The sequence below is a fragment of the Rhinopithecus roxellana genome, chromosome 1, assembly GCF_007565055.1.
Source record: "Rhinopithecus roxellana isolate Shanxi Qingling chromosome 1, ASM756505v1, whole genome shotgun sequence".
Taxonomy (NCBI): Eukaryota; Metazoa; Chordata; class Mammalia; order Primates; family Cercopithecidae; genus Rhinopithecus; species Rhinopithecus roxellana.
In genome coordinates this window covers 131,355,953-131,383,212 of record NC_044549.1, presented here as the reverse complement: position 1 = coordinate 131,383,212, position 27,260 = coordinate 131,355,953, and the positions used below count along the sequence as shown (strand labels likewise).

The following is a 27,260-nucleotide window of genomic DNA, read 5'->3' as shown; positions in this document are numbered from 1 at the left end:
GTTGACTTGTTTATTTCTGATAGGAGAATGCTGTAGTTTATACCTCTGATGTTTGGGCTGTTATCTATTTAATGATTCTTAGCTTTTTGTAGAGTTCATTTTTTTTTTATAATTTGGAGGTACGGGGGAATTAATGTATTGAGAGAATTTTAAAATAGCACATAGAGGCCAGGCATGGTCACTCATGCCTATAATCCCAGCACTTTGGGAGGACGAGGCAGGCAGATTGCCTGAGGTTGGGAGTTCAAGACCAGCCTGACCAACATGGAGAAACCCCATCTCTACTAAAAATACAAAATTAGCTGGGCGTGGTGGCCTGTGCCTATAATCCCAGCTGCTGAGGAGGCTGAAGCAGGAGAATCACTTGAACCTGGGAGACAGAGGTTGTGGTGGGCCGAGATCACACCACCGCACTCCAACCTGGGTGACAGCAAGACTCCGTCTCAAAAAAATAAAAAATAAAAAAATGAAATAGCACATAGAGCCATGTTTTCCTGAATCAGTTGGAAATGTAGCCATGCATCACCTAATCATCATTCTGAGGTACATTCTGAGACATGTGTCATTAGGTGATTTTGTTGTGTGAACATCACAGTGTACTTAAATGTAGATAGAACAGCTAACTATACACCTAGGCTGTATGGTGTAGCCTATTGCTCGTAGGCTGTAAACCTGTTCGGCATGTTACTATTGAATACTGTAGGAAGTTGTAATAGGACAATAAGTATCTGTGGATCTCAACATATCTAACAAAGAAAAGGTACTGTAAAAATACACTGTTAACAATCTTATGGGACCACTGTTATATAGGGAGTCTGTCATTGACTAAAACATCCTCAGTGTGGTCGATGACTTTGGAATCAATATTGAGTGCTTTTGTATGCTTTGCTTGTATTTATACATTATCCGTAATCCACACACAACCCTGGAGGGTGGGGATTTTCACCCCTGTTTTACAAATGAGGAAACCGTGGCTCGGAGGTTAAACAGCTTCCTTGGAGCATTACAGCTAATAAATGACAAAGTGTTTAAACTCAGGCCTGCTAACTCCAAGCTCCCCATTCCAGAACTAATGAAAAGTGGTTGTCTCTAACCTCGGTATGCTTTTAGAATATCGGGGTTAAATTATCTCAACCTTTAGCGGGTATACTCTAAAGCTGTTAAGATATGGGCTGGGGGTGCGGTGGCTCACACGTGTGAGCCACCCAACACTTTGGGAGTCTGAGGTGGGCGGATCACTTGAGGTCAGGAGTTTGAGACCAGCCTGTCCAATGTGGTGAAACCCCGTCTCTACTAAAAATACAAAAGCCGAGTGTGGTGGGTGGTGTGCACCTGTAATCCCAGCTACTTGGGAGGCTGAGGCAGGAGAATCACTTGAACCCAGGAGGAGGAAGTTGCAGTGAGCCAAGATTGTGCCACTGCTTTTCAGCCTGGGTGACAGAGGAAGACTGTCTCAAAATCAAAAAACAATGGTCGGACGTGGTGGCTCATGCCTGTAATCCCAGCACTTTGAGAGGCTGAGGCATGCGGATCACCTGAGGTCAGACGTTGAAGACCAACCAGGTCAACATGGTGAAACTCTGTCTCTACTAAAAATACAAGAATTAGCTGGGCATGGTGGCGGGCTCCTGTAATCCCAACTACTCAGGAGGCTGAGGCAGGAGAATTGCTTGAACGTGGGAGGTGGAAATTGCAATGAGCCGAGATCACAGCATTGCACTCCAGCCTGGACAACAAGAGTGAAACTCTGTCTCCAAAAAAAAAAAAAGAATATTATATAGATGTTTTTCAGCTTGAAACCCAGCCTACCTATCTAAGGCAGATGAATTGTTTTGAGAAGAATCCCCCAAAATAGACAAAGATTTTAGATATTAGGTAGAGATTAGGATCAAGTTAAAAATTCATAGTGAGGGCTGGTCGCAGTGGCTCACGCCTATAATTCCAGCACTTTGGGAGGTCGAGGCAGGTGGATCGCCTGAGGTCAGGAGTTCAAGACCAGTCTGGCCAACATAGTGAACCCCGTCTCTACTAAAAATACAAAAAATTAGCTGGACGTGGTGGTGGACGACTATAATCCCAGCTACTCAGGAGGCTGAGGCAGGAGAATCGCTTGAACCCAGCAGGCAGAGGTTGCAGTGAGACGAGATCTTGCCATTGCGCTCCAGTTTGGGCAACAAGAGCAAAACTCCATCTCAAAAAAAAAAAAAAAAAAAAAAATTCATAGTGTTATCGGTGGTTCTAAAATCTGTAAGTTGATTAACTACTTTCTCAGACTTACCTGGTTATAAGAATCATCTGCTGATAGCTACCTAGGCCACCATCTCAAACTTAACGAATCAGAATCTTCTTGAGATCCCTGGAATCTAGGTTTTTAATAAGTGTCCCTGCTGATTCATCTGCTTAGGCAGCAGATTTAGGAATCAGGATGCTACAGCATCACATTTGATTTTGAGGCATTCATCGCCAGAATGACTAAGACAGGCACCTCAGCTGCTTCCTAGTGCTCCCACTGTGGTTCTGGCTTCAGGGGTAAGAAATCTGCCAAAATCCCTTAGTAAATCAGTTACTGTCATCTGAACTTCCTATTCAGGCTTGTCTTACATGTATCTCAAAATCTGTTTTGCTTCACATAGGGATATATGGTTTTACCGATTTCTGCTTTGAATCTACTTAGCATTGCTGTTTATGTTAGAAGCTCTTGGATAAGTTAGTTTCCATTTTCTGCACTTTGGTCACATGGCCACCTACTTAATGGTAAATGTAAGGTTGGAAGAAATAGTTGGGTCTGTGCCAGAATGGCCTAAATACAGTTTAAGGGCATCTGAAAAGAAAAACCACAGCAAAGTGTGAAAGAACTGCAGAGAAGCAGTAGGGCATGAGATGATACCACTGTTTATCCAGGAAGTGGAATCCATGATTAGCAGTTGAGATAAGGAGCTGTCTGCAAGTACAGACTGTTCCTGGTTATTGCTGAAGTGCATTCCTAGAAACTGCCAGAGAACAGGCTGGGTGTGTGGTTCATGCCTGTAATTCCAGCACTTCGGGAGGCCGAGGTGGGCAGATCACCTGAGGTCAGGAGTTCAAGACCAGCCTGGCGAACATAGTGAGACCTTGTCTCTACTAAAAATATAGAAATTAGCTGGGCGTGGTGGCGTGTCCTTGTAATCCCAGCTACTTAGGAGGCTGAGGCGGGAGAATTGTTTGAACCTGGGAGATCAAGGTTGCAGTGAACCGAGATCACGCCACTGTACTCCAGCCTGGGAGACAGCAAGAATCCATCTTTAAGAAAGAAAAAAAAGTATACCAGGAAACAGGAGGGTGGCAAAAAATGGCACTGTTTTACCCTCCATGCTACTTTGGGACAACAGAAACACAGCTGATCTTTTTCCTGAAAGTGGGAAGAGGTGCTACCTTTGCCATGAAAAGGGACAACTGAGGAATAAGTAGTTCCATATTGGAAGGAAGCAATGTGTTAAAGTAAAAGCAGCATGAGCTTTGCAGTTAGAGCTTGTTGCAAATCTCAGATCTCAGCCACTCATTACTAGTATAACCTGTGCAGGTTCTGAGCCCTGGTCTTTCAGGGTTGTAGAATTAGAGATTGTATATGAAGGACCTACCTAGCACAGCGCAGGTGCTCAGTAAATAGTAACTAATGTGAGTATCAGGGGTATCCATGCTTAAGTACCATGGTAAAGGTTATCAGTGAGCACTTAACTTGTAAACAGCCATATTTTTTAATATCTGGAGGGAAAATCTCAGATACAGACTCTTCCCCTTCAGTTTGCTGAAGTAAATTCTGACTTGCCAAAGATGTGTGTAGGAAACAGGGAGGGCAGAGATAAAAACATTTAATCAGGTTGGGCGCGGTGGCTCACACCTGTAATCCCAGCACTTTGGGAGGCCGAGGCGGGTGGATCACGAGGTCAGGCGATCGAGACCATCCTGGCTAACACGGTGAAACCCCGTCTCTACTAAAAATGCAGAAAATTAGCCAGGTGTGGCGGCGGGCGCCTGTAGTCCCCGCTACTTGGGAAGCTGAGGCAGGAGAATGGCGTGAACCCGGGAGGCGGAGTTTGCAGTGAGCCGAGATCGGGCCACTGCACCCCAGCCTGGGTGACAGAGCGAGACTCCGTCTCAAAGAAAACAAACAAACAAAAAAAACAAAAAACACTTAATCAAAGCATGAATTGAAGTTAAGTGTATAACAAATATAAAACAAAGGGCGTCTGCTTTCTCAAGTTAGAAGGAAATTAACAATAGAGAGAGGATTATTGAATGGGAAGAGAATGAGAAGAGTTGGTAGGTGAATTCAGGCTCTAGGCCGAAAGATGTCTTTTTGGTGGTTGTTGCTGTTGTGGGTTTTTTGTTTTGTTTTGTTTCATGACCATAACTCACCGTAGTCTCAGCCTCCCTGCGCTCCAGCAATCCCACCTCAGCCTCCCAGGACTACAGGTGACAGACACACCACCATACCCTATTAGGTTTTTTATTTTTGTTTTTTTCCCTATATTTTGTGGAGACTGGTTTTCACTATGTTGCCCAGGCTGGTCTTGAACTCCTGGGCTCAAGCAATCTGCCTGCCTCAGCCTCCCAAAGTGTTGGGGTTATAAGCATGAGCCACTGTACCTGGCCAAAGTATGTTGTTTAAAAAAACTAACAAACGGCCAGGCACGGTGGCTCAAGCCTGTAATCCCAGCACTTTGGGAGGCCGAGACGGGTGGATCGCGAGGTCAGGAGATCGAGACCAACCTAGCTAACACGGCGAAACCCCGTCTCTACTAAAAAATACAAAAAACTAGCTGGGTGAGTTGGCGGGCGCCTGTAGTCCCAGCTACTTGGGAGGCTGAGGCAGGAAAATGGCGTAAACCCGGGAGGCGGAGCTTGCAGTGAGCTGAGATCCGGCCACTGCACTCCAGCCTGGGCAACAGAGCGAGACTCCGTCTCAAAAAAAAAAAAAAAAACTAACAAACTAATGTTGGGTAATACTGTCTTATTTAAGAGCCCTTACACCTTCTTAATGGTGTTCATAATCAGCTGCAGAGTTTTTCCCAACAGAATGCAGACTTCTTCATTCTCCTGTTTTCCAGAGGAAGGTAGGGAGGTAGTGGTGGCCATCTCCCAGGCGATGTGCACATTGTGGATAAGCTCTGCTAGTAAAGACTGCCCTCCAGTGGCTGACTTGGGATACCAGGTTTCTTTTTGAGACAGTCTCGCTCTGTCGCCCAGGCTGGAGTGCAGTGGTGCAGTCTTGACTCCCTGCAACCTCTGCCTTCTGGGCTCAAGCTGTACTTCTACTTCAGCCTCCTCGGTAGCTGGGACCACAGGCCCGTGCCACCACGCCCAGCTAATTTTTTTCTTTTTTTTTTTTTTTTTTTTTTGAGCTGGAGTCTCGCACTGTCGCCTGGGCTGGAGAGCAGTGGCGCGATCTAGGCTCACTGCAGCCTCCGCCTTTTGGGTTCAAGCAATTCTCCTGCCTCAGCCTCCCAGGTACCTGGGATTATAGGTGCCCACCACCACACCCAGCTAAGTTTTTTGTATTTTTAGTAGAGACAGGGTTTCACCATGTTGGCCAGGCTGGTCTCGAACTCCTGACCTCGTGATCCGCCCTCCTTGGCCTCCTAAAATGTTAGGATTACAGGCATGAGCCACTGCGCCTGGCCATTTTTTTGTATTTTTAAATAAAGACTAGGTTTCACCATGTTCGTCAGGCTGGTCTCAAACTCCTGACCTCTAATGATTCACCCGCCTCGGCCTCCCAAAGTGCTGGGATTACAGGTGTGAGCCACCATGTCCAGCAGGATACTAGGTTTTACCAGGCTCTTGGAGAAGTTGTGTGTCATATCCTGAAAACTTTGAAGCGGTTGGCATAAGAACGGAAAAGCAAGTCAGGTGCATGTAATTTGAGGAAAGAAATTGAAGTAGGTCTAAAATGTGTGTATTGTTTTCCTTAAGTTCTTTCTTTGTTAGTTTAGCAACATAAAAGTAGATTCTGTGTAATTTAACTTGTGAAATAGGTTATTAAGTTTGATATGTTTAGGAGATAAGAAGACTGCTATCTTAGTTAAGAGAAAAGTTCAGCTACTACAGCAGAGAAACCTGAACACCAGAACCTTAAGTAAGTTTATTTCTCTCACCCAGTCATCAAGAATCTAGATTCCTCCTGCCTTTCCTTTTTTGCTCTGCCATTCTCAAAATTTGGCTTTCAGCTTGTGGACTAAGAAAACACTTCATCTCATGCCTCCACGTTCACACTTCTTGCCAGAAGGAAGGGAGCAGGGGGAGAACTGAGGGCAGACACAGCCCGAAAGTTACACTCACTTCTGCACACATCCCGTTAGCCAGAAACCATACGGCTACTCCTAGGTCCGGGAGGGCTGGGAAATAAGAGTTGTGATTCCATGTGGCCATTCCCCCAGCTGAAAACTGGGGGCTCTGTTACATGAGAGGAGAAGGAAATAATAGATATTGGGGTTCAACTAGCAGTTTCTGCCACACCCCCAAAAAGTTTTGCTATATTAAGGTTTTTTTTTTTTTCTTTTATAAATACACAGAAAAGTTCTTTATCAGTAAGAAGGGTTTCCGTATTTCCACATCACTAAGAGGATGACCTTGCCCTGCTCTGTGGCTACAGAAACTCTACAGGTCCCTGCAGAATGAAGTTCATGCAGTTAGAACAGAGATGTAGGCCAGGTGTGGTGGCTCATACCTGTAATCCCAGCACTTTGGGAGGCCGAGGAGGACAGATCACCTGATGTCAGGGGTTCGAGATCAGCCTGGCCAACATGGAGAAACCCCATCTCTACTAAAAATACAAAATTAGCCAAGAGGGATGGCGCGTGCCCGTAATCCCAGCTGCTCGGGAAGCTAAGGCAGGAGAATCGCTTGAACCCAGGAGGCGGAGGTTGCGGTGAGCCAAGATCGCGCCACTACGCTCTAACCTGGGCAACAAGAGCAATACTCTGTCTCAAAAAAGACAAAACAGAGATGTAGATGTGGGTAATATGTGGGTAATAAGGGATGTTTCAACCAAACTAGGAGAGCCAGGGGGAATTTGTCTTCATTCTAGGCTCACTTGCTTTTTAAAATTGGTTATTTTATTTTGTTTCTTCTTTCCTTCCCTCCTTCAACATACAGAAAAGTAGAGAGACTATTGTGATGAATCCCACTTGCCTATTACCCAGTTTCAACAATTAACAGCATTTTACTCATCTTAATTTCTCTTCCTGGAATATTGTAAAGCAGCAGGCAGATCCCAGTGTTGTATAATTCACTCAAGATTAATTTCTGTTTCACCCGCTGAATCCAGAGGTTAAGATCGAGGTCTCTGCCTAGGCCAAATGCGGAAGACAGCCACAAATGTCTGTCCTTTGGCTGTCCTTTGCTGGTCTCCACGTCCCCTTGTGGATTATTATTCTTCAGTTGAAATGTTGTGATGAACAACAACAGCTGTCTTGTTAGCTAGGCATCCTATTAACTTGTTCTTATTTTGCTTCATGATTTTGGGGGTAAATGTTATCCATATTTTATAGATGAGGAGGCTGATGGTAAAACTCAGAGAGGTTAAATAACTTACCTAGCTACTAACTAATAATAACTAACCTGGGAAACCAGATCTGTCTGCTTACCGAAAACTACACTGTTTCCTCTTTGTGACACTGTGGTTTATAATACTTGATTAAGGTACTGTTTTCTTTTTTTTTTTCTGAGACGAAGTCTTGCTCTGTCACCAGGCTGGAGTGCACTGGCGCGATCTCAGTTCACTGCAACCTCTGCCTCCTGGGTTCAAGCGATTCTCCTGCCTCAGCCTCCTGAGTAGCTGGGGCTACAGGCGCCCGCCACCTCGCCCGGCTAATTCCTTGTAATTTTAGTAGAGATGAGGTTTCACCATGTTGGCCAAGACAATCTCAATCTCTTGACCTTGTGATCCACCCGCCTCGGCCTCCTAAAGTGCTGGGATTACAGGCATGAGCCACCGTGCCTGGCCAAGGGACTGTTTTCTTTACATCAGCTGTATTATTTGAGTACATGGTAAATGTATTTTACTGTACTTACAGTCTTTGAACAGAAACCATGTATGATATAGCAATTTTTTATTTAAAACTTCCTACTTATCAGTTGCATATGGTTTATCATTTCATTCTACCTTCTGAATAATCTTATTTTAAAATTTAGAAATACTCTAAAATTCCATCAACATAGGTAGAGAATTAAGTAATCAGTATGCCCATATCCTCCATCCCAAATTTACATATTCATGTTTACTTCAGATCTTTTTTCTCCAAATAAAACATTTCTGATAAAGTTGAAGTCCACTTTGTTCTTCCCAGAGGCAGCAAGCACTGTCATGACTTTGATGTGTAGCCTTCCACTCCATGTGCTTAATTACATGAATACATGGTCATAGGAAACATGATGTTGTTTGTGTTTTGAAGGTTTACATAAAAGATATTTCTACTTACATTTTTCTGCAACTCCCTTTTCACTTTCTTATTCTTCCAGTCTGTTTATACCATTATATCCCTAATATATATAGTTCTAGTTCATTTATTTTTAGTATGACCTTTCATTGTCTGTCTTATGCCACAGTTTGTCCATTCCTCTATTTGTAGACGTTAAGAATGGTGTTGCATGCTGGAGACATTAAGGTTGCTAACAGCTTTTGGTAAAAATAATGCTGTGTTGGACATTGTTGTATACGTTCCCTTGAACACATGTCTGTTTCTCTAGGATATACGCCTAAAAACAGAATTCCTACTATATGGGGGTATGTGAATTTTCCGTTTTAACAGATAGGCCAGTGCCTCTCTGGAATGGCTGTCCAAATTTATTTTCCTACCAGCAGTGAGCAAAAATTCCTATTTTCCCCACAGCCTCTAGTAACTTCTTGGTGTTATCAGACTTTTAAGCTTTTTTTCCCCCCAATCTGATGGGTGATCCTGTTAGTCTTTTTTGCCTTAAGAAGGTAGATCATTTGCATTTCTTCTAACCTTGTGGAAGTCTGTTCATCTAGTTTCTGGTGAGAAGTTCTTTTTATGAAATACAGAGCTGGGGAGTGGGAAACACTGCTCCAATTTGCCATTGATTCAGTGTTTCCTTTAATTGAACATCCTACTGTTGACTGTTTTAAAAACACTCCTGAGTATTTTCTTAAAAGAATTCATTTTACTTTTGAAACTAGATACTTCTAATTTTCATTATTTGGATACTGGGGTCTTTTTTTTTTTAAACAGTTAAATATTATTATTATTATTTTTGAGACAGAGTCTTGCTTTGTCACCCAGGCTGGAGTGCAGTGCATCTCAGCTCACTGCAAGTTCCACCTCCCGGGTTCACGCCATTCTCCTGCCTCAACCTCCCCAGTAGCTGGGACCACAGGCGCCCGCCACCACACCTGGCTAATTTTTTATATTTTTAGTAGAGACAAAGTTTCATGTGTTAGCTAGGATGGTCTCGATCTCCTGACCTCATGATCTGCCCGCCTCAGCCTCCCAAAGTGCTGGGATTACAGGCATGAACCACCACACCTGGCCTAAATATTATTCTTGCTTTTTTCTTTTTTTTTTTTCTTAGACAGGGTCTTGCTCTGTCATCCAGGCTGGAGGGCAGTGGTGTGATCACGGCTCACTGCAGCCTTGAACTCCTAGACTCAAGGGATCGTCCCCTGCCTCAGCCTCCTGAATAGCTGGGACTACAGATGTGTGCCACTGTACTGGCTAATTTTTTTTTTTTTTTTTTTTTAGACAGAGTCTTACTCTGTCACCCAGACTGGAGTACAGTGGCATGATCTCCGCTCACTGCAACCTCCGCCTCCCAGGTTCAGGGGATTCTTCCACCTCAGCCTCCAGAGTAGATGGGACTACATGTGTGTGCCACCATGCCCGGCTAATTTTTATATTTTTAGTAGAGACTAGATTCCACCATGTTGGCCTGGCTGGTCTCGAACTCCTGACCTCAAATGATCCTCCTGCCTTGGCCTCCCAAAGTGCTGGGATTACTTAAAGGCGTGAGCCACCGTAGCCGGCCAAACTTTTTTCTTTATACTTCTGAATTTCCCAAATTTTCTATTAATGTAAGTTATAAAAAGTAGCTTAGGTAAGACAACAATTGTTAAGATTCTATTATTGTAATACCCAAGTGTAAGAAATATGGTTGCCGTTCACACTTGTGTAAGTAGGTTTCCTAGATGACTGAATTAGGCTGCATGTATCGTGTGCAGGTCTTTGTTTTGCTCTTTGCCAAAACAATGACTGCTGTTCTAAGAGCTCTTGAAGCACCATTGGACTCTGCTCTGTTTTGAACAGGTTGTCGGAGTACCAGTTGGGTCCGCTTTACCTTCAACAGTGAAGCAGGCTGTGGCGATCAGTGGTGGCCAGATCCTGGTAGCCAAGGCCAGCTCTTCTGTCTCCAAAGCAGTTGGTCCAAAGCAAGTTGTGACCCAAGGAGTTGCCAAAGCAATTGTGAGTGGAGGTGGAGGAACCATTGTGGCTCAGCCAGTGCAGACCTTAACCAAGGCCCAGGTCACTGCTGCTGGTCCTCAGAAGAGTGGATCCCAGGGTTCAGGTAAAACGGATCATCATTGGGAGCCCTTTCAGCAGAAGCTCTCTCCAAAATTGCCTTTGCTAGTGATTTTATTTGCTATTTGATCTTGTCTAGGAAAGCCTAGTTAGGTTGATGCTGTAAGAAGTGTATTGAAATGTTTGTTCTTTTTTATGGGGCATTTCACATAAAGGTCTGTAGGTATTTAGCTTTAAGTTTACACACACACACACACACACACACACACCCACCATTTCTCAGTACCGTGGGGGATTGGTTCCAGGACTCCCTACTGCAGGTAGCAAAATCTACAGATGCTCGAGTCCCCTGTGCACATCTTCTGGTGTACTTTTACATCATCTCTAGGTTATTTTAATACCTAATAACAATGTAAATGCTGTGTAAATAGTTGTTACACTCTGTTGTTTAAGGAATAATGACAAGAAAAACTCTGTACATGTTCAGTACAGATGTACTTATCTTTTTTTCTCCCAATCTATGGGGATACAGAGAGCCAACAGTACTTGCCAGTCAGGAGCACAAATTTGCCCTAACTTTGACTTTAAACAAATGGGGGAAAATATGTATTCCTCCATAGATGGGGTAATTATTTCATTAATTGTCCAAACCACAGTATTTTTGAGAGTAAAAAGAGTCACTGTTAATAATTACAGTGGGACGAGTGTAACCTAGAACTGTTTTAGGCAGAACCAGGACGTACGGTCACCCCATTATATACAAATATAAAGAGCCTCTGGCAGGCTTTTCTGGTCTGTAAATTATTTTTTAATTAGCAGGATATTTAAGAATATCAGTCTTTAAAGCACTGTGCATCTGGGAAACAAACTTTGAATTTATTGCTTGTTAGTGTTCTAAAATAAGATTTTATTGCCTTGTATTTTAGAGTGTTGCCCTTAGTTTCAATTTATCTTACAATTTTTTCTCCTTTACCATTTTAGTAATGGCAACATTGCAGCTACCAGCCACTAATTTGGCCAACTTGGCAAATTTGCCTCCTGGCACTAAACTCTACCTAACTACAAACAGCAAGAACCCTTCAGGAAAAGGAAAACTGCTGCTGATCCCTCAGGGAGCCATCCTGCGAGCTACAAATAGTGCTAGTAAGTGAAACCGTTGGGTTGAATCATTTGGTTGTTGGTTCTGTGTGTGTTCATCTTGTCCACCTGAGGGTAGTTCTTACCTGTTTCAGAAAGCATTTCCGTAACTCTGTTGGGTGGTGTAATGGTAGCATTTGCCCAGATGGATTTAACACATAACAATAATTTAACTAGAAGTGGGTTTGCTCCTCAGCGTTTGGGATCAGGAATGAATCACACTGGAGAGAGATGGCTAGTGAGGCTGTTAGGAGAAAGCCATCTACAGGAACCATGAATGAAGTGGTGTCTGAAAATTATCTGGTGATACCTGAGGGAAGATCCATCTACTCAGAGAAGCTGGAAGTCTATTTTTGGGGACAGGTTGGCATAGGATTAGAATCGAGTGCGTCCATTTGGCTTTGTTTAGATGGGGGTCCCCAACCCCTGGGCCGCACAGCAGAAGGTGAGCGGAGGGTGAAGGAGCATTACTGTCTGAGCTCTGCCTCCCGTCAGATCAGCAGTGGCGCTAGATTCTCATAGGAGCGCAGACCCTGTTGAGAACTGTGCATACGAGGGATCTAGGTTGCGCGCTCCTTATGAGAATCTAATGCCTGATGATCTGAGGTGGAACAGTTTCATCCCAAAACCACTCCCCCACCTCCTGCCGCAATTCATGGAAAAATTCTCTTCCATGCAACTGGTCCCTGGTGCCACAAGCTTGGGGGCAGCTGGTTTGGATGTATTCCTTACTTCTGCTAGGTTTGGAGATGGAAAGAGAAAGACAGACTCTGCCTAGGTGTGTAAGTCTTAAAGCCCCGTGGAAATGAGGCAGTTTATTTGCAGTTACAGAAACTTTTGCTTTGACGTATCAAGAAAAACAATTTGGGCAGTGTTGAAGAGGATAGGATAAAAGGAAATTATTTCTCTCTGAATCAGAAGTAGAAAGGTATAGCATTCAGGGTCATTAGAAGTTAACCACCCTTGCCAAAATGCAGTGTGTCAGCTAACTGTCCTTGTGTTCATTGACCATGATGGGTCAGTTCTACTCTCACGTGGTATTTTTTCCTCATACCTAAGCAGTGGTATGTCCAAAAGTTAAATATGTAAGAAAAGCACAGTGTAAATATAAGTATTTCAGAAGTCATCCAGGAAGCTACTTAGATTCTTGTGATATTCTTGGGGCAAAAATAAACCATTGGGAAGGAAGTTGTTGCAATAATCACTGGAATGAAGGTGGAGAAGGAAATTGGAAATATTCTTGAGTGAATATTCATAGTCCAGGTAGTTCAAATGCATTATCTCACCAAAGGAGAAGGAAAAAGAGTTTTGACATGGGATTTGAAAGGCAAAGAAGAATGAGGTCCTGGGGTCATTGTAAATGAAGGAAAGTCTTCATTTTTCCCAAGACAGGGAGACACCATTGAGCACTGTAAAGTTACACTAAATTCCAGCAATTCACTGACATTGAATCAGATGCCCAAAAGTTGGGAAGCACCTATCTGAGCACATTTAAGTGTTGATTAAAATACTTGGCTGAGGCTAGGTGCAGTGGCTCACACCTGTAATCCCAGCACTTCGGAGGGCCAAGGCGGGCGGATCATGAGGTCAAGAGATCGAGACCATCCTGGCCAACATGGTGAAACCCCCTCTCTAATAAAAATACAAAATTAGCTAGGCATGGTGGCACGTGCCTGTAGTCTCAGCTACTTGGGAGGCTGAAGCAGGAGAATCACTTGAACCCGGGAGGCAGAGGTTGCAGTGAGCCAAGATCTTGCCATTGCACTCCAGCCGGGCGACAGAGTGAGACTCCATCTCAGAAAAATACTTAGCTAGGAAATGTCAGTAGCAAGCCTTCTTTTGATCTCCCATGACCACATCAACGTATCTTCATTGTACTCAGAGCCGAAATACAGTCAGTTGTCATGCAGTTGAAAGGAAATAGATTCTGATCTAAAAATCTAGGAAGTTTTCCTCACTCTTGTCACAGGATAGGTAGATTACAGAAAAGAGGGAGGAAAATAGGAAAGGAGAAGGAATGGCACTAAAAGAGAAACATCTCTCTGGGCTCATTTTTATGTTAAAGCTTTGCTTGATACATTTTATGATGTTGCTGTCATTCATTGTATTTTTAGATCTCCAATCTGGCTCAGCTGCCAGTGGTGGGAGTGGTGCCGGAGGAGGAGGAGGTGGTGGAGGCGGTGGCAGTGGTGGAGGCAGCAGTGCAGGAGGAGGAGGAGGAACAGCAGGAGGAGGAACTCAAAGTACCGCCAGCCCTGGAGGGATATCTCAGCACCTGACTTATACATCTTACATCCTCAAGCAAACTCCCCAGGTCTGGTTATCTGTAACTGATATTTTAAATCATTTAGCTATTTGGTAACTATGCTTAATTATAACTGATTGACTTTTACAGCTCTGGGATCAGGATTCAATACTAACACCTTAGCCATGTTATCTATAGCTCTATCTTGGCTGGGTGTGGTAGCTCATGCCTGTAATCCTAGCACTTTGGGAGGCCAACGTGGGTGGATCGCTTGAACCCAGGAGCTTGAGACCAACCTGGGCAACATGGCGAAACCCTGTCTTTACTAAAAGTACCAAAATTAGCTGGGCATGGTGGTGAATGTCTGTAGTCCCAGCTACTCTGAAGGTTGAGGTGGGAGGATTGCTTGAACCTGGGAGGTTGAGGCTGCAGTGAGCTGAGGTCGCACCACTGCACTCTACCCTGGGTGACAGAGCAAGACCCTGTCTCGAAAAAAAAAAAATCTTTTTATCTTTTTGTGCTCGTTTTGAGAGAAGAGGAAATAGAGATTGAGAAATACTTTAGTAACTTATCCAGGATCTTCCTGCTAAGCTAATGGTAGAATTTGAGTTTAAGCCAGGCATAGTGGCTCACGCCTGTAATCCCAGCACTTTGGGAGGCCAAGGCAGGCAGATCACCTGTCAGGAGTTCAAGACCAGCCTGGCCAACATGGTGAAACCCCGTCTCCACTAAAAATACAAAAATCAGTTGGGTGTGGTGGTGCATCCCTGTAATCTCAGCTACTTGGGAGGCTGAGGCAGGAGAATCACTAGAACCCAGGAGACAGAGGTTGCAGTGAGCTGAGATCACTCCATGGTATTCTAGCCTGGGCGACAGAGTGAGACTCTGTCTCAAAAAAAAAAAAAAAAAAAGATTTTGGGTTTAAACCCAGATCTTCCTGCCTTAAAGATTTCTACTATGCTGATTGCCTCCCAAATCCATGAGGTAATAAACAGTATTAATGTACAGTTGAAAAGTTGCTCGTAGAAGGGAATGATCAAAGAGACAGTATCAAGTTGTAATATTTAGAGTTAGGTTAGATTTGATTAGGAATAGGTTTCCTCCTCCTCTCCTCTTGTCATTAAAGTCTTGGCTCTTTTCGAAGGAAAGTCATAAAATTTTGGTTCCAGATGTTCTTAATGATAAAGAGAAATAGTTATCAGTCTGAATGATTAAATCCAACTTTGAGGACTAAATTGCAAAACAGAGTTTTCAACAGACTGCTCTGTAACTACGGTGCAAAGTTTGAGAGGTGGGGATAACTGTTGGAAGTAATACTTAGAGGACAACTATTCTTTTGAATTATTTTGCCTACATCGCAGAATTAAAGGGGAGAGCGTTGTAGCTTGTAAGATGGGACGTTACATGTTATTTAGGGGATCAGAACAGTCCATTTGAATTTAACAAATTATCGGTTAGTTCTTTATATTTTTTTCTAACTTAGGGCACATTTTTAGTTGGCCAGCCATCACCCCAGACTTCTGGAAAACAACTCACCACTGGGTCAGTGGTCCAAGGAACACTGGGAGTCAGCACGTCTTCTGCACAAGGACAACAAACGCTAAAGGTCATCTCTGGACAGAAAACCACGTTGTTTACACAGGTAAATATGCCCATGCACACACCCCAAATATGGGGTGACTATGGCATTTATTTACATATTTACATGTGCTTTCCCTTTTTTCACAAAGAAATTAAGGTTACATAAGAAAATGAACAGTAAGGCCCGGAGTGGTCGCTTACGCCTGTAATCCCAGCACTTTGGGAGGCTGAGGTGGGTTAATTGCCTGAGGTCAGGAGTTGGAGACTAGCCTGGCCAACATAGCGAAACCCCGTCTCTACTAAAAATACAAAAATTAGGCGGGCGGGATGGTGCGCACCTATAGTCCGAAGTACTCAGGAGGCTGAGGCAGGAGAATCACTTGAACCCGGGAGGCAGAGGTTGCAATGAGCTGAGATCGCGCCATTGCATTCCAGCTTGGGCGACAGAGCGAGATTCTGTCTCAAAAAAAAAAAAAGAAAGAAAGAAAAGGAACAATAAAAAATATAGGAAAACAAAAATGAATCTTGAGGTTTGGGAAAATGTAAGTAGAATGAGAAAATTAAGGCCCCAGGTGTTATTCTGATATGTAAACAGTTAAGATATCTTGCACAGTTAATAAAATCAAAGTATAAATTTTATAGCAAAGACAAAATGAGAAGCATGTTCAGTTTTAAAGTCACATTATATGTGAGAAAGAAAAAACACATATTTCATTAGAAGAAACAAAGCTTTCTTGACACTTTGTTGTGAAATTTCTCCAGATGGACTTCACGTAGAAGAGGTGGGAGGAGCTGCCTGCCTCAGCTTCCCAAAGTGCTGGGATTACAGGCGTGACCCACCACACCTGGCCTTGTTTAGAATTTTTGCAAGGGATACTGGTCAGTAGTTTTCTTAGTAATTTCTGTCTGGTTTGGTATCAGGGTAATACTGGCCTCATAAAATGAAGTGAAAGCTTTTTCTTGCTTTTCTTTTTATTGGAAGAGTTTATATAGAATTGGTACTATTTCTTAACTGTTTAATTGAATATACCAGTAAAAGCCATATTAGCCTGGAGTTTTCCTAATTGACAAGGTTTTTATACTACAGTTTTAAATTTCAGTTTATTTACTAGGTATGGGACTGTTCAGGTCATTTTTTTTCTTTTCTTTTCTTTTCTTCTTATATATATTTTTTGAGACAGAGTCTTGCTGTGTTGCCCAGGCTCCTGGGTTCAAGCAATTCTCCTGCCTCATCCTCTCAAGTAGCTGTAATTACAGGAGCCCACCACCACGCCTGGCTAATTTTTGTATTTTTAGTAGAGACGGGGTTTTACCATATTGGTCAGGCTGATCTCGAACTCCTGACCTCGTGATCTGCCTGCCTCGGCCTCTCAAAGTTCTGGGATTACAGGCACAAGCCACCGCGCCCAACCCGTTTTCATTCTTGCTTTTGATAATTATGTGTCTTCTCTTTTTATTGATCAGTCTAGCCAGGGGTTTGTCAGTTGTATTGATCTTTTCAAATTAGCAGCATTTGGTGTCCTAATTTCTTTTTTGTCAGATGTCCTTACCCATGTTAAACAGATACAAGGCCCCGCAATTCACTGTAGGCAGTTCTTTGAAATCTTCCTCAGATTTCATACCTGCTTGTGTTGCAGCAGTGCGCAGGTGAGACAATTCCTGTTGCCCCTCCCTCCTTGCAGGGACTGGCTATCTTTAATCTTCAGGTTACTTGGCTACTTTGAGATTTCAGCCCTCCAATATGTTTCAGAAAAATAAGATTTTGTAGTGTATTCAGCCTTTTTTTTGTTAGAGTAGGAGCAACCATGCTTTACAGCCCTCTGTTTCCTATGTGGAAGCAAAAGTCCCTAACGGATTTTAACTTGACAGAGAAAACTTTATTTTTATTTGTGTATTTTTTTATATATTTCTTTGAGATGGAGCCTTGCTTCATCCCCAGGCTGGATTGCAGTGGCACAGTCTTGGCTCACTGCGGCCTCCGCCTCCTGGGTTCAAGCAATTCTCCTGCCTCAGCCTCCTGTGTAGCTGGAATTACAGGCACGGACCGCCATGCCTGGCTAATTTTTGTATTTTTAATAGAGATAGGGTTTCACCATGTTGGCCAGGATGGTCTCAATCTCTTGACCTCGTGATCTGCCCACCTCGGCCTCTCAACATACTGGGACTGCAGGTGTGAGCCACTGCACCCGGCCTTTACTTTTTTTTTTTTTTTTAATTTTTTATCTTTCTGACTCAAGATCTAACAGAAAAAACTTTAAATTGCTGTGGTTTCAGATTACATAATACAACTAAACTTGAAGAAACTTCCACTAGTTGAGCTTTAGTGTAGCATCAGAGAAGAGTAACAACAGTACTTGAAAGAGCTGTTAAAATACTCTTCCCTTTTCCAACTACATAGGGGGATATATCTCAAACCAAAACAGCAAGCACCGCAGGAAGGAGGAAGCAGGGGGCGCAGGGCATGGGGAGTACTGGAAACTGAATAGAACTGGCTGCTCTTGCTGCAGTACCCAACACATAACCCTTCTGGTTGCCTCAAGCTTCTGCCATAACCAGATGTAAAGCGTATCTAGCATTTTTCCACGCTTCTGTGGCAGATTCTCCTGGCATGTCCTGCATAAGGCTTTTATCACTTGGCAAGGCTTTCTTCTGCAGCTTCTTGTCTGTTTTTCATAGTTGCTTGTCCACTATTGGACTCCTCAACTAGTTCTTGAACACAACCAGGAGAATACATTTATTTATTTATTTATGCCTTTTCTGGTTTTTTTTGGATTTGGTCCTGAGAGGAGTATTGCTGTCCACAGTGAAGATAAAATGGCACAAATGTTTATGCAGTGAACTCTGTGGCAGCAAAATACATAAAGTGCAAAGACTATTAAGAATATGAGGAGAGGCCGGGTGCGGTGGCTCAAGCCTGTAATCCCAGCACTTTGGGAGGCCGAGACGGGCGGATCACGAGGTCAGGAGATCGAGACCATCCTGGCTAACACGGTGAAACCCCGTCTCTACTAAAAAAATACAAAAAACTAGCCGGGCGAGGTGGCGGGCACCTGTAGTCCCAGCTACTCGGGAGGCTGAGGCAGGAGAATGGCGTAAACCCGGGAGGCGGAGCTTGAAGTGAGCTGAGATCTGGCCACTGCACTCCAGCCTGGGCGACAGAGCGAGACTCCGTCTCAAAAAAAAAAAAAAGAATATGAGGAGAATTTGATAAAACTACAGTCACAGAGAAGAATTTTAACATGTCTCTCAGCATTTAGCTAATCAAGTGGATAAATCTTTTTTATTGTAAAGGATTTGTATTGGAATAACACTACTAACAGGCTTAATTCTGTATCATGGAGACACAGAATACACATTTTGCTTGTATATCTATGGAACATTAACAAATTGATTATATACTTCGCCACAAAGAGAATCTCTTAGCATATTTCAAAAGTAGCATCCAATGTGCTTCATGCTGTTACTCAATAAAAAAGTCAAATCAATAACAACCAAAAAACTTGAAAATTAAATACTCTTCTAAATTCTTGGGTCAAAAAAATCCAAATAAATTGTGGATGATTTTAGCTGTTAATACAGATGACAGTTTTATTAGGGTTCCCCAGAGAAACAGAACAAATATAATATACAGATACTAAGAGGAAATGTATTACGGGAATTGGCTCATGTGATTATGGAGACTAAGGAGTCCCATGACATGCTGTTAGCTGGCTGGAGAGCAGGACAGCTAGTGGTGTGATTCAGTCTGATTACAAAGGCCTGAGAACTGGCAGGGATGGGAGTGAGGGGCACACTGGCATTAAGTCCTAGAGTCTGAAGGCCTGAGAACCAGGAGCTCTGATGTCTAAGGGTAGGAGAAGATTGATGTCTCAGCTTAGGAAGAGAGAGAGAGAATTCGCCCATTGTCCGCCTTTTTGTTCTATTCAGGTCCTTGACAGATTGGATGATGTCTGCCCACGTTGGCAAGGGCGGATCTTCCTTACTCTGTCTAGTGATTCAGATGCTGGTCTCTTCCAGAAATAATATTTTATCAGGTATCTGGGCATCCCCCAGCCCACTCAAGTTGACATAAAATTAACCATCACAACAGTACTTCATATTAAAACCTGTGGAAACAACCCAAACCAGGCTCAAGAAAATTTAAAGCTTTAAATGCTTTTTCCTTTTAGCCCCACATCCTTTAAGATATAACAAAATAATGCATAAATCGTAAGTATACTGTTCAATGAGTTTTATACTCATGCAACCACTATCACAATCAAGATATAGGATAGTTCTAGCACTCTTTTTTTTTCCTGAGATGAAGTTTCGCTCTTGTTGCCCAGACTGGAGTGCAATGGCACGATCTCGGCTCACCGCAAACCTCCGCCTCCCAGGTTCAAGCGATTCTCCTGCCTCAGCCTCCAGGTAGCTGGGATTACAGGCATGCGCCACCACCCCTGGCTAATTTTGTATTTTTAGTAGAGATGGGGTTTCTCCATGTTGGTCAGGCTGGTCTCAAACTCCCGACCTCAGGTAATTCGCCCGCCTCGGCCTCCCAAAGTGCTGGATTATAGGCATGAGCCACCACGCCCGGCCCAGTTCTATCACTCTTAAAACATTCCCTGGTTCGGGCACTGTGGCTTATGCCTGTAATCCCAGTACCTTGAAGGTCTGAGGCAGGAGGATCACTTAAGCCCAGGAATTTGAGACTAGCCTGGGTGACATAGGGACACCTTGTCTCTACCAAAAAAAAAAAAAATTAAAAGCCGGGTCTGGTGGCTAATGCCTGTAATTCCAGCACTCTTCGGAGGCTGAGGCAGGTGGATCACGAGGTTAAGAGATCAAGGCCATCCTGTCCAGCATGGTGAAACCCTGTCTCTACTAAAAATACAAAAATTAGCTGGGCGTGGTGGCGTGCACCTGTAGTCCCAGCTACTCCGGAGGCTGAGGCAGGAGAATTGCTTGAACCGGGGAGGCAGAGGTTGCAGTAAGCCAAGATTGCGCCACTGCACTCCAGCACCCCCCCAAAAAATAAGAAATACATAATTTGTAAGTGGTTCTCCAGTACTAAAGTGCTAAGCCTATATCTAATTTAGAAGACCATTCACTTACCCATTTAAATCTGGCCCCGTCTAGGGTTGATTTTCACGTTTAAAGATTATACGTACATTTAAGAGCACGTTGTAATGAATTATTTTGAAAACAAGTAACCTATTATCTTTGAAGACACTGCTGCCAAATAGTAACTTGCAAATGCGTTTCTTTACTTGTTCTATATTGGGGTAAAGGGATATTTATAAGTGAAAGGTCATAAAATTTGGAGCTTGTTAGAAAGGTGCATAAACACCTCATGTGGGTTCAATTGGTAAGACTTTCCTGGATGGTCTCCAATTCTTGGGGCATATCTCAACTGTCAGTAAGGAATGAGTTAATGTCTATTATCCCAAGCAACATGATTATTTCTGCCCATTTTGTTTCTGCAGGCAGCTCATGGAGGACAGGCATCTCTAATGAAAATATCCGATAGCACCTTGAAGACTGTGCCAGCCACCTCACAGCTCTCAAAGCCTGGAACCACAATGCTGAGAGTAGCAGGAGGGGTTATCACAACTGCCACTTCCCCAGCTGTGGCCCTCTCAGCAAATGGTCCTGCACAACAGGTGGGAAGTAGCACGTCAGTAGAGAATCCTAATGAAACATGAAGGTGGTATAAATACACGGAAGATGTCCAGTAGGCCTTTTAAAAATACTGAACTATTGCTTTTTTTTCTTTTTTCTTTTTTTTCAAAAAAAAAAAAAAAGAAATATTCACATACCATAGAAGTACCCATTTTATAGTATACAGTTCAGTAGTGCTTGTTATCATTCACATGGTTGTGCAGCTCTCATTACCATCATCTAATCCCAGAATATTTTATCCCAGAAAGAAGCCCAGTACCCATCAGCACTCACGCCCATTCCACCTTCTGTAGTTCTAGGCAACCGCTGACCTACTTTCTTTCTCTGGATTTGCCTATTTTAGACATTTCATATAAAGGGAGTCGTAGAACATGCCCTTTTGGGTCTCTTCTGATGCTTAGCGTTACTTTTCAGAGTTCATCCATGTTGTGACTTGCATCAGTACTCCTTCCTTTTCATGGCTGGGTAATACCCAGTTTGATGGATATACCATATTTTGTTTACCCATTCATCAGTTGATGGGCACTGGAATTATTTTCTACTTTTTGAAAAATGCTGCGGTGAATATTTGTCTACAGGTTTTTGTATAAACACATTTCTATTTCTCTTGGCTGTATACCCAGGGATGGAATTGCTGGATTATATGGTAACTCTTTTTTTTTTTTTTTTTTTTGAGATGGAGTCTTGCTCTTGTCACCAGGCTGGAGTGCAGTGGCGAGATCTCAGCTTACTGCAACCTCCATCTCCCGGGTTCAAGCAATTCCCCTACCTCAGCCTCCTGAGTAGCTGGGACTACAGGCGCGCACCACCACGTCTGGCTAATTTTTTGTATTTTAGTAGAGACAGGGTTTCACCATGTTGGCCAGAGTGGTCTTGATCTCCTGACCTCGTGATCTGCCTGCCTCAGCCTCCCAAAGTGCTAGGATTACAGGCGTGAGCCACTGCTCCCAGCCTATAGTAACTCTTTTTGACATTTTCTGGAACTGCTAAACTATTTTCCCAAGTGGCTACATCATTTTAGATTTCCACCAGCAATATACGAGGGTTCCAGTTTTTCCACAAACTCACCCAAACTTGTTCTTGTCCTTTTTGTTTTTATTATAGCCATTGTAGTGGGTGTAAACTAGTATCTCATTGTGGTTTTGATTTGCAGTTCCCTGATAGTTAATGATATTGAGCATCTTTTCATGTATTTATTGGCTGTTTGTATATCTTTTATCCATTTACATCCTTTGCCCATTTTTTAGTTGGTTGTCTTTTAATCATTGAGGTGTAGGAGTACTTTATGTATTCTAGATATGTCTCTTACCAGATCTGCAAAAATTTTCTTGCACTCTGAGCTGTTCTTTCACTTTACTGATATTATTGAACCATGCCCAGCTAATTAAACCGTGCCCACCACTGTGCCCAACTAATTAAAAACAAAAGTTTTTAATTTTGGTTTTCATTCCTTTTTTAAAAAAATGTCAGTTATGATGGGTCTGTAATCAGTGTAGATATTCACAGGGTACACGTGATGTTTTGATGCAGGCGTACAGCACGTAATAACCTCATCGGGGTCATTGGGATATCTGTCACTTCAAGCATTTATCTTTTTTTAAAACCAATTCTACTCTGTTACTATAAAATATATAAGAAATTATTGCGAATTTTGGTCACCCTGTTGTGCTATCAAATACTAGATCTTACTCATCCCTTCTAACTATATTTTTGTACCCATTAACCATCCCCACTCCCTCCCTCCCTGCTGCTGCCCTTCCCACCTTCTGGTAACCACCATTCTTCTCTGTCTTCATGAGTTCAGTTGTTTTCATTGTTAGCTCCCACACATGAGTGAGAACATGTGAAATGTATTTTTCTGTGCCTGGCTTATTTCACTTAACATAATGTCCTCCAGTTCTATCCATGTTGCAAATGACAGGATTTCATTCTTTCTTATGGCTGAATAATATTGCATCATGTATCTGTATCACATTTTCTTGATCATTCACCTGGTGGTGGACACTTAGGTTGATTCCAAATCTTGGCTGTTGTGAATAGTGCTGTAATAAACATGGGAGTGCAGATAGCTCTTCGTATACTAATCTCCTTTCTTTTGGGTATATACCTAGCAGTGGGATGTGGATCATATGGTATTTCTATTTTTAGTCTTTTGAGGACCCTCTGTATGTTCTCTATCATGGTTGTGCTAACTTACATTCCCACCAGCAGTGCACGAGGGTTCCCTCTTCTCCATATCCTCACCAGCCTGTCTTTTGGATGAAAGCCATTTTAACTGGGTGGGATGATTTCTCATTATAGTTCTGATTTGTTTCTGTGACAATTAATGATGTTGAACATTTTTTTATTTGCCTGTTGGGCCATTTTTGTGTCTTCTTTTGAGAAATGTCTGTTCAGATCTTTTGCCCATTTTCAAATGAGATTATTTGACTTTTTTCTATAGAGTTGTTTGAGCTTCTTGTATATTCTGATTATTAATCCCTTGTCACATGTGTATGTAGTTGGCCAGTATTTCCTCCCATTCTGTGGATTGTCTCTGTTAATTGTTTTCTTTGCTGTGCAGAAGCTTTTTAACTTGATGTGATCCCATTTATACATTTTTGTTTTAGTTGCCTGTGCTTTTGAGGTATTACTCAAGAAATCTTTGCCCAAACCAATGTCCTGGAGAGTTTCCCTAATGTTTTCTTGTAGTAGTTTCATAGTTTGATGTCTTAGATTTAAGTCTTTAATCCATTTTGATTGCATAGTGAGAGCTAGGTGGTCTAGTTACATTCTTCTGCATAAAGATATCTAGTTTTCCCAGCACAAGTTTTAATAAAAGTCCCAATTTACCTGTTTTTCTTTTATTGCTTGTTCTTTTGATGTCACATCTGAAAAACCATTGCCTAATCCAAAGCCACAAAACTCAAGCCTATGTTTTCTTCTAAGAGTTTTATACATTTAGCTCTTTTTTTTTTTTTTTTTGAGACGGAGTCTCGCTCTGTCGCCCAGGCTGGAGTGCAGTGGCCGGATCTCAGCTCACTGCAAGCTCCGCCTCCCGGGTTTACGCCATTCTCCTGCCTCAGCCTCCGGAGTAGCTGGGACTACAGGCGCCCGCCACCTCGCCCGGCTAGATTTTTGTATTTTTTTAGTAGAGACGGGGTTTCACCGTGTTAGCCGGGATGGTCTCGATCTCCTGACCTCGTGATCCACCCGTCTCGGCCTCCCAAAGTGCTGGGATTACAGGCTTGAGCCACCGCGCCCGGCCCCATTTAGCTCTTATATTTAGGTTTCAGATTCATTTGAGTTAATTTTTTTTTTCTTTTTTCTTTTTTCTTTTTTTGCGATGGAGTCTCATTCTGTCGCCCAGTCTGGAGTGCAGTGGTACGATTTCAGCTCACTGCAACCTCTGCCTCCCGAATTCAAGCGATTCTCCTGCGTCACCCTCCCAAGTAGCTGGGACTACAGGCACCCACCACCATGCCCAGCTAATTTTTTTTTTTTTTTTTAATTCTTTTGAGATGGAGTCTTGCTCTGTTGCCCAGGCTGGAGTGCAGTGGCTGGATCTCAGCTCACTGCAAGCTCCGCCTCCCGGGTTCACGACATTCACCTGCCTCACCCTCCCGAGTATCTGGGACTACAGGCGCCCGCCACCTCGCCTGGCTAATTTTTTGTATTTTTAGTAGAGACGGGGTTTCACCATGTTAGCCAGGATGGTCTCGATCTCCTGACCTCGTGATCCGCCCGTCTCGGCCTCCCAAAGTGCTGGGATTACAGGCTTGAGCCACCGCGCCCAGCCTTTTTTTTTGTTTTTTTTTTTTTTTTTTTTGTATTTTTAGTAGACATGGGGTTTCACCGTGTTAGCCAGGATGGGCTTGATCTCCTGACCTCGTGATTCATCCACCTTGGCCTCCCATAGGCATAAGCCACCACGCCCAGCCACTCGAATTAATTTTTGTACATGGTGTGAGGTAGACACCAAACTTTATTCTTTTTTATGTAAATATCCAGTTGGCCTAGAAACATTTATTGAAAAACCATCTGTCAGCTGTCTTGGAAGCCCACAGACTTGAATGATGTGACTTGACTTCTCAAGCTTCATCTCCTGCAGCTGCTGCTTCTCCTCCTGTGCCTCTTCACGAGTCATACTACTCTGCTTTGCAGTTCCTTGAACATACAGTGTTCTTTCATGCCTCACCAACTTTCTACATACTCTCCTTTGCCAAGAAACCCTGGCATCTCTCCCTTTCTCTGTCTTGAATCTGGAAGACTTCCCTAAAGTGCCTGATGTTTTACCTGAAGCTGTTTCCTGTACCCTCCCCTTTCTATTCCTAGGCAGAAGCAGTACCTTTCTTCTTGGTTGTATTGGTGACATTTGCCTGTGCTTGCCATAGCATCATCATACTTAGGTGACTGTTTCCGTGGTAGCTTTTATCTCAGAGCCTTAGCACTTAACCATTATGCTGGCCATGCAGTAGATGTTTGTTGAATGAAGTGACAGACTTTAAACATTGTCATGTATTCTTAATAAAGCTCATTTTTAGTCCATGTGTATATTCTGAGAATATGTCCTCCTAATTTTTTGGTGATGAAATTGCCTTTTATAAAGGGATATAATAGGTGGTGAATTTTTAAAATATGATCACCCTATGATACTTCCTTGTTTTACATTTTTTAAATTTTCTTGGTCCATGAAATGTAAAAGTACAGGAACCATTGAACTACAGAAGTAATCTTTTTTAAAATGGTATGGCATTTACTAAGTAGTCACTAACACCTAATAGATGATACTTAGTGTGTGTGCTGTGTGGCCATCACTGCTCTTAGTCACTCACTCTGCTTCCTTCCTGAATTGTGTTGTTTCTGGCCCCATGGGTGAGCAGTCTGAGGGAATGGTTCCCATGTCTTCATCTACGGTCAGTTCTGTAACGAAAACTTCTGGGCAGCCGCAAGTGTGTGTGAGCCAGACCACCGTGGGAACCTGCAAGGCTGCCACCCCCACCGTCGTCAGTGCCACGTCCCTCGTGCCCACACCAAACCCCATCTCTGGGAAAGCCACAGTATCAGGTGAGTTTCATTGTGATATTATTTCTCTCTCTTTTCTCTCATAGGGCTAGAATATTTTTGGAGGATCTTTTTTGTTTGTTTGTTTGTTTGAGATAGCGTCTCACTCTGTTGCCAAAGCTAGAGTGTGATATCACAGTCTTGACTCACTGCAATCTCTGCCTTCCAGGCTCAAGCCATCCTCCTACCTGAGCCTCTTGAGTGTCTGGGACCACGGGCACACATCACACCCAGCTAATTTTTTGTTTTTGGTAGAGATGGGGTTTCACCATGTTGTCCAGGCTGGTCTCGAACTCCTGAGCTCAGGTGATCTGCCCGCCTCGGCCTCCCAAAGTGCTAGGACTATAGGCGTGAGCCACTGTGCCCAGCTATTTTTTGGAGGGTCTTAAGCAATATTTTGTATAATAAATTGTTAAAAGTAATCCAGCAGCATTTTTTGAACAGGTACTTTTTAGATAAATTATTTTTGTTTAAAAATCTATATATCAGATTTTGTCTGAGACTTTAAATTATCATTTGAAAGTTACTCTTTGAATTTTTGAATGATATAATAAAACCTTAGCCACGCAGACAGAACCCTACTGGGTATTTTAGCTTTTTTTATAATGTAATTTTGCAGAGAGCCAAGAGTTTGCTTTCCTTAAAGTACTAATTTCTTTTTTCCTATAATCAGTGTTGAATAGAATTCACTATAAAATGTATAGCTTTCTTTGCTTTCATAAACAAAGTATATAAAATATATCTTAGCCTTGGTGACTCCAAGTCATAATTTTTAACATTAGTTATTATCTTGGCTAGTGTTAGAATGATAGGCTGGAGATCCAGTAAGAGCTATGGTGTCTTTGTGCCTGCACTAGAGGGCCTCAGAAAAGTGTACCTTTTGCTTCTGAGTAACAGAGAGCATGCGTCCTGAGACCAGATGGGCTAGTTGAAGTGATTTGCTTCAATTTCTCAGCTGTAAATGAGATGGATGATAATACCTACTTCATGAGTTCGAGAGGTTTAAATGGGTTAGTAATATATCTGTGCTTAGAATACTGTCTGGCGTGTAGTGGCCATTATATAAACAATTGCCTCTG

General features: G+C 42.9%; 1 protein-coding gene across 7 annotated transcripts in view; it reads left to right on the top strand.

The window, feature by feature from the left end:
* YEATS2 (YEATS domain containing 2) overlaps positions 1-27,260 on the top strand; it is a 109,892-nt gene that overhangs the window by 62,571 nt on the left and 20,061 nt on the right. For all 7 annotated transcript variants that reach the window (XM_030931462.1, XM_030931465.1, XM_030931448.1 and 4 more), the window contains 6 exons: positions 10,302-10,560; positions 11,496-11,657; positions 13,766-13,965; positions 15,380-15,538; positions 20,943-21,119; positions 26,001-26,184. In XM_030931462.1, coding sequence (XP_030787322.1) covers positions 10,302-10,560; positions 11,496-11,657; positions 13,766-13,965; positions 15,380-15,538; positions 20,943-21,119; positions 26,001-26,184 — 1,141 coding nt within the window. The remainder of the gene's footprint in view (positions 1-10,301; positions 10,561-11,495; positions 11,658-13,765; positions 13,966-15,379; positions 15,539-20,942; positions 21,120-26,000; positions 26,185-27,260) is intronic.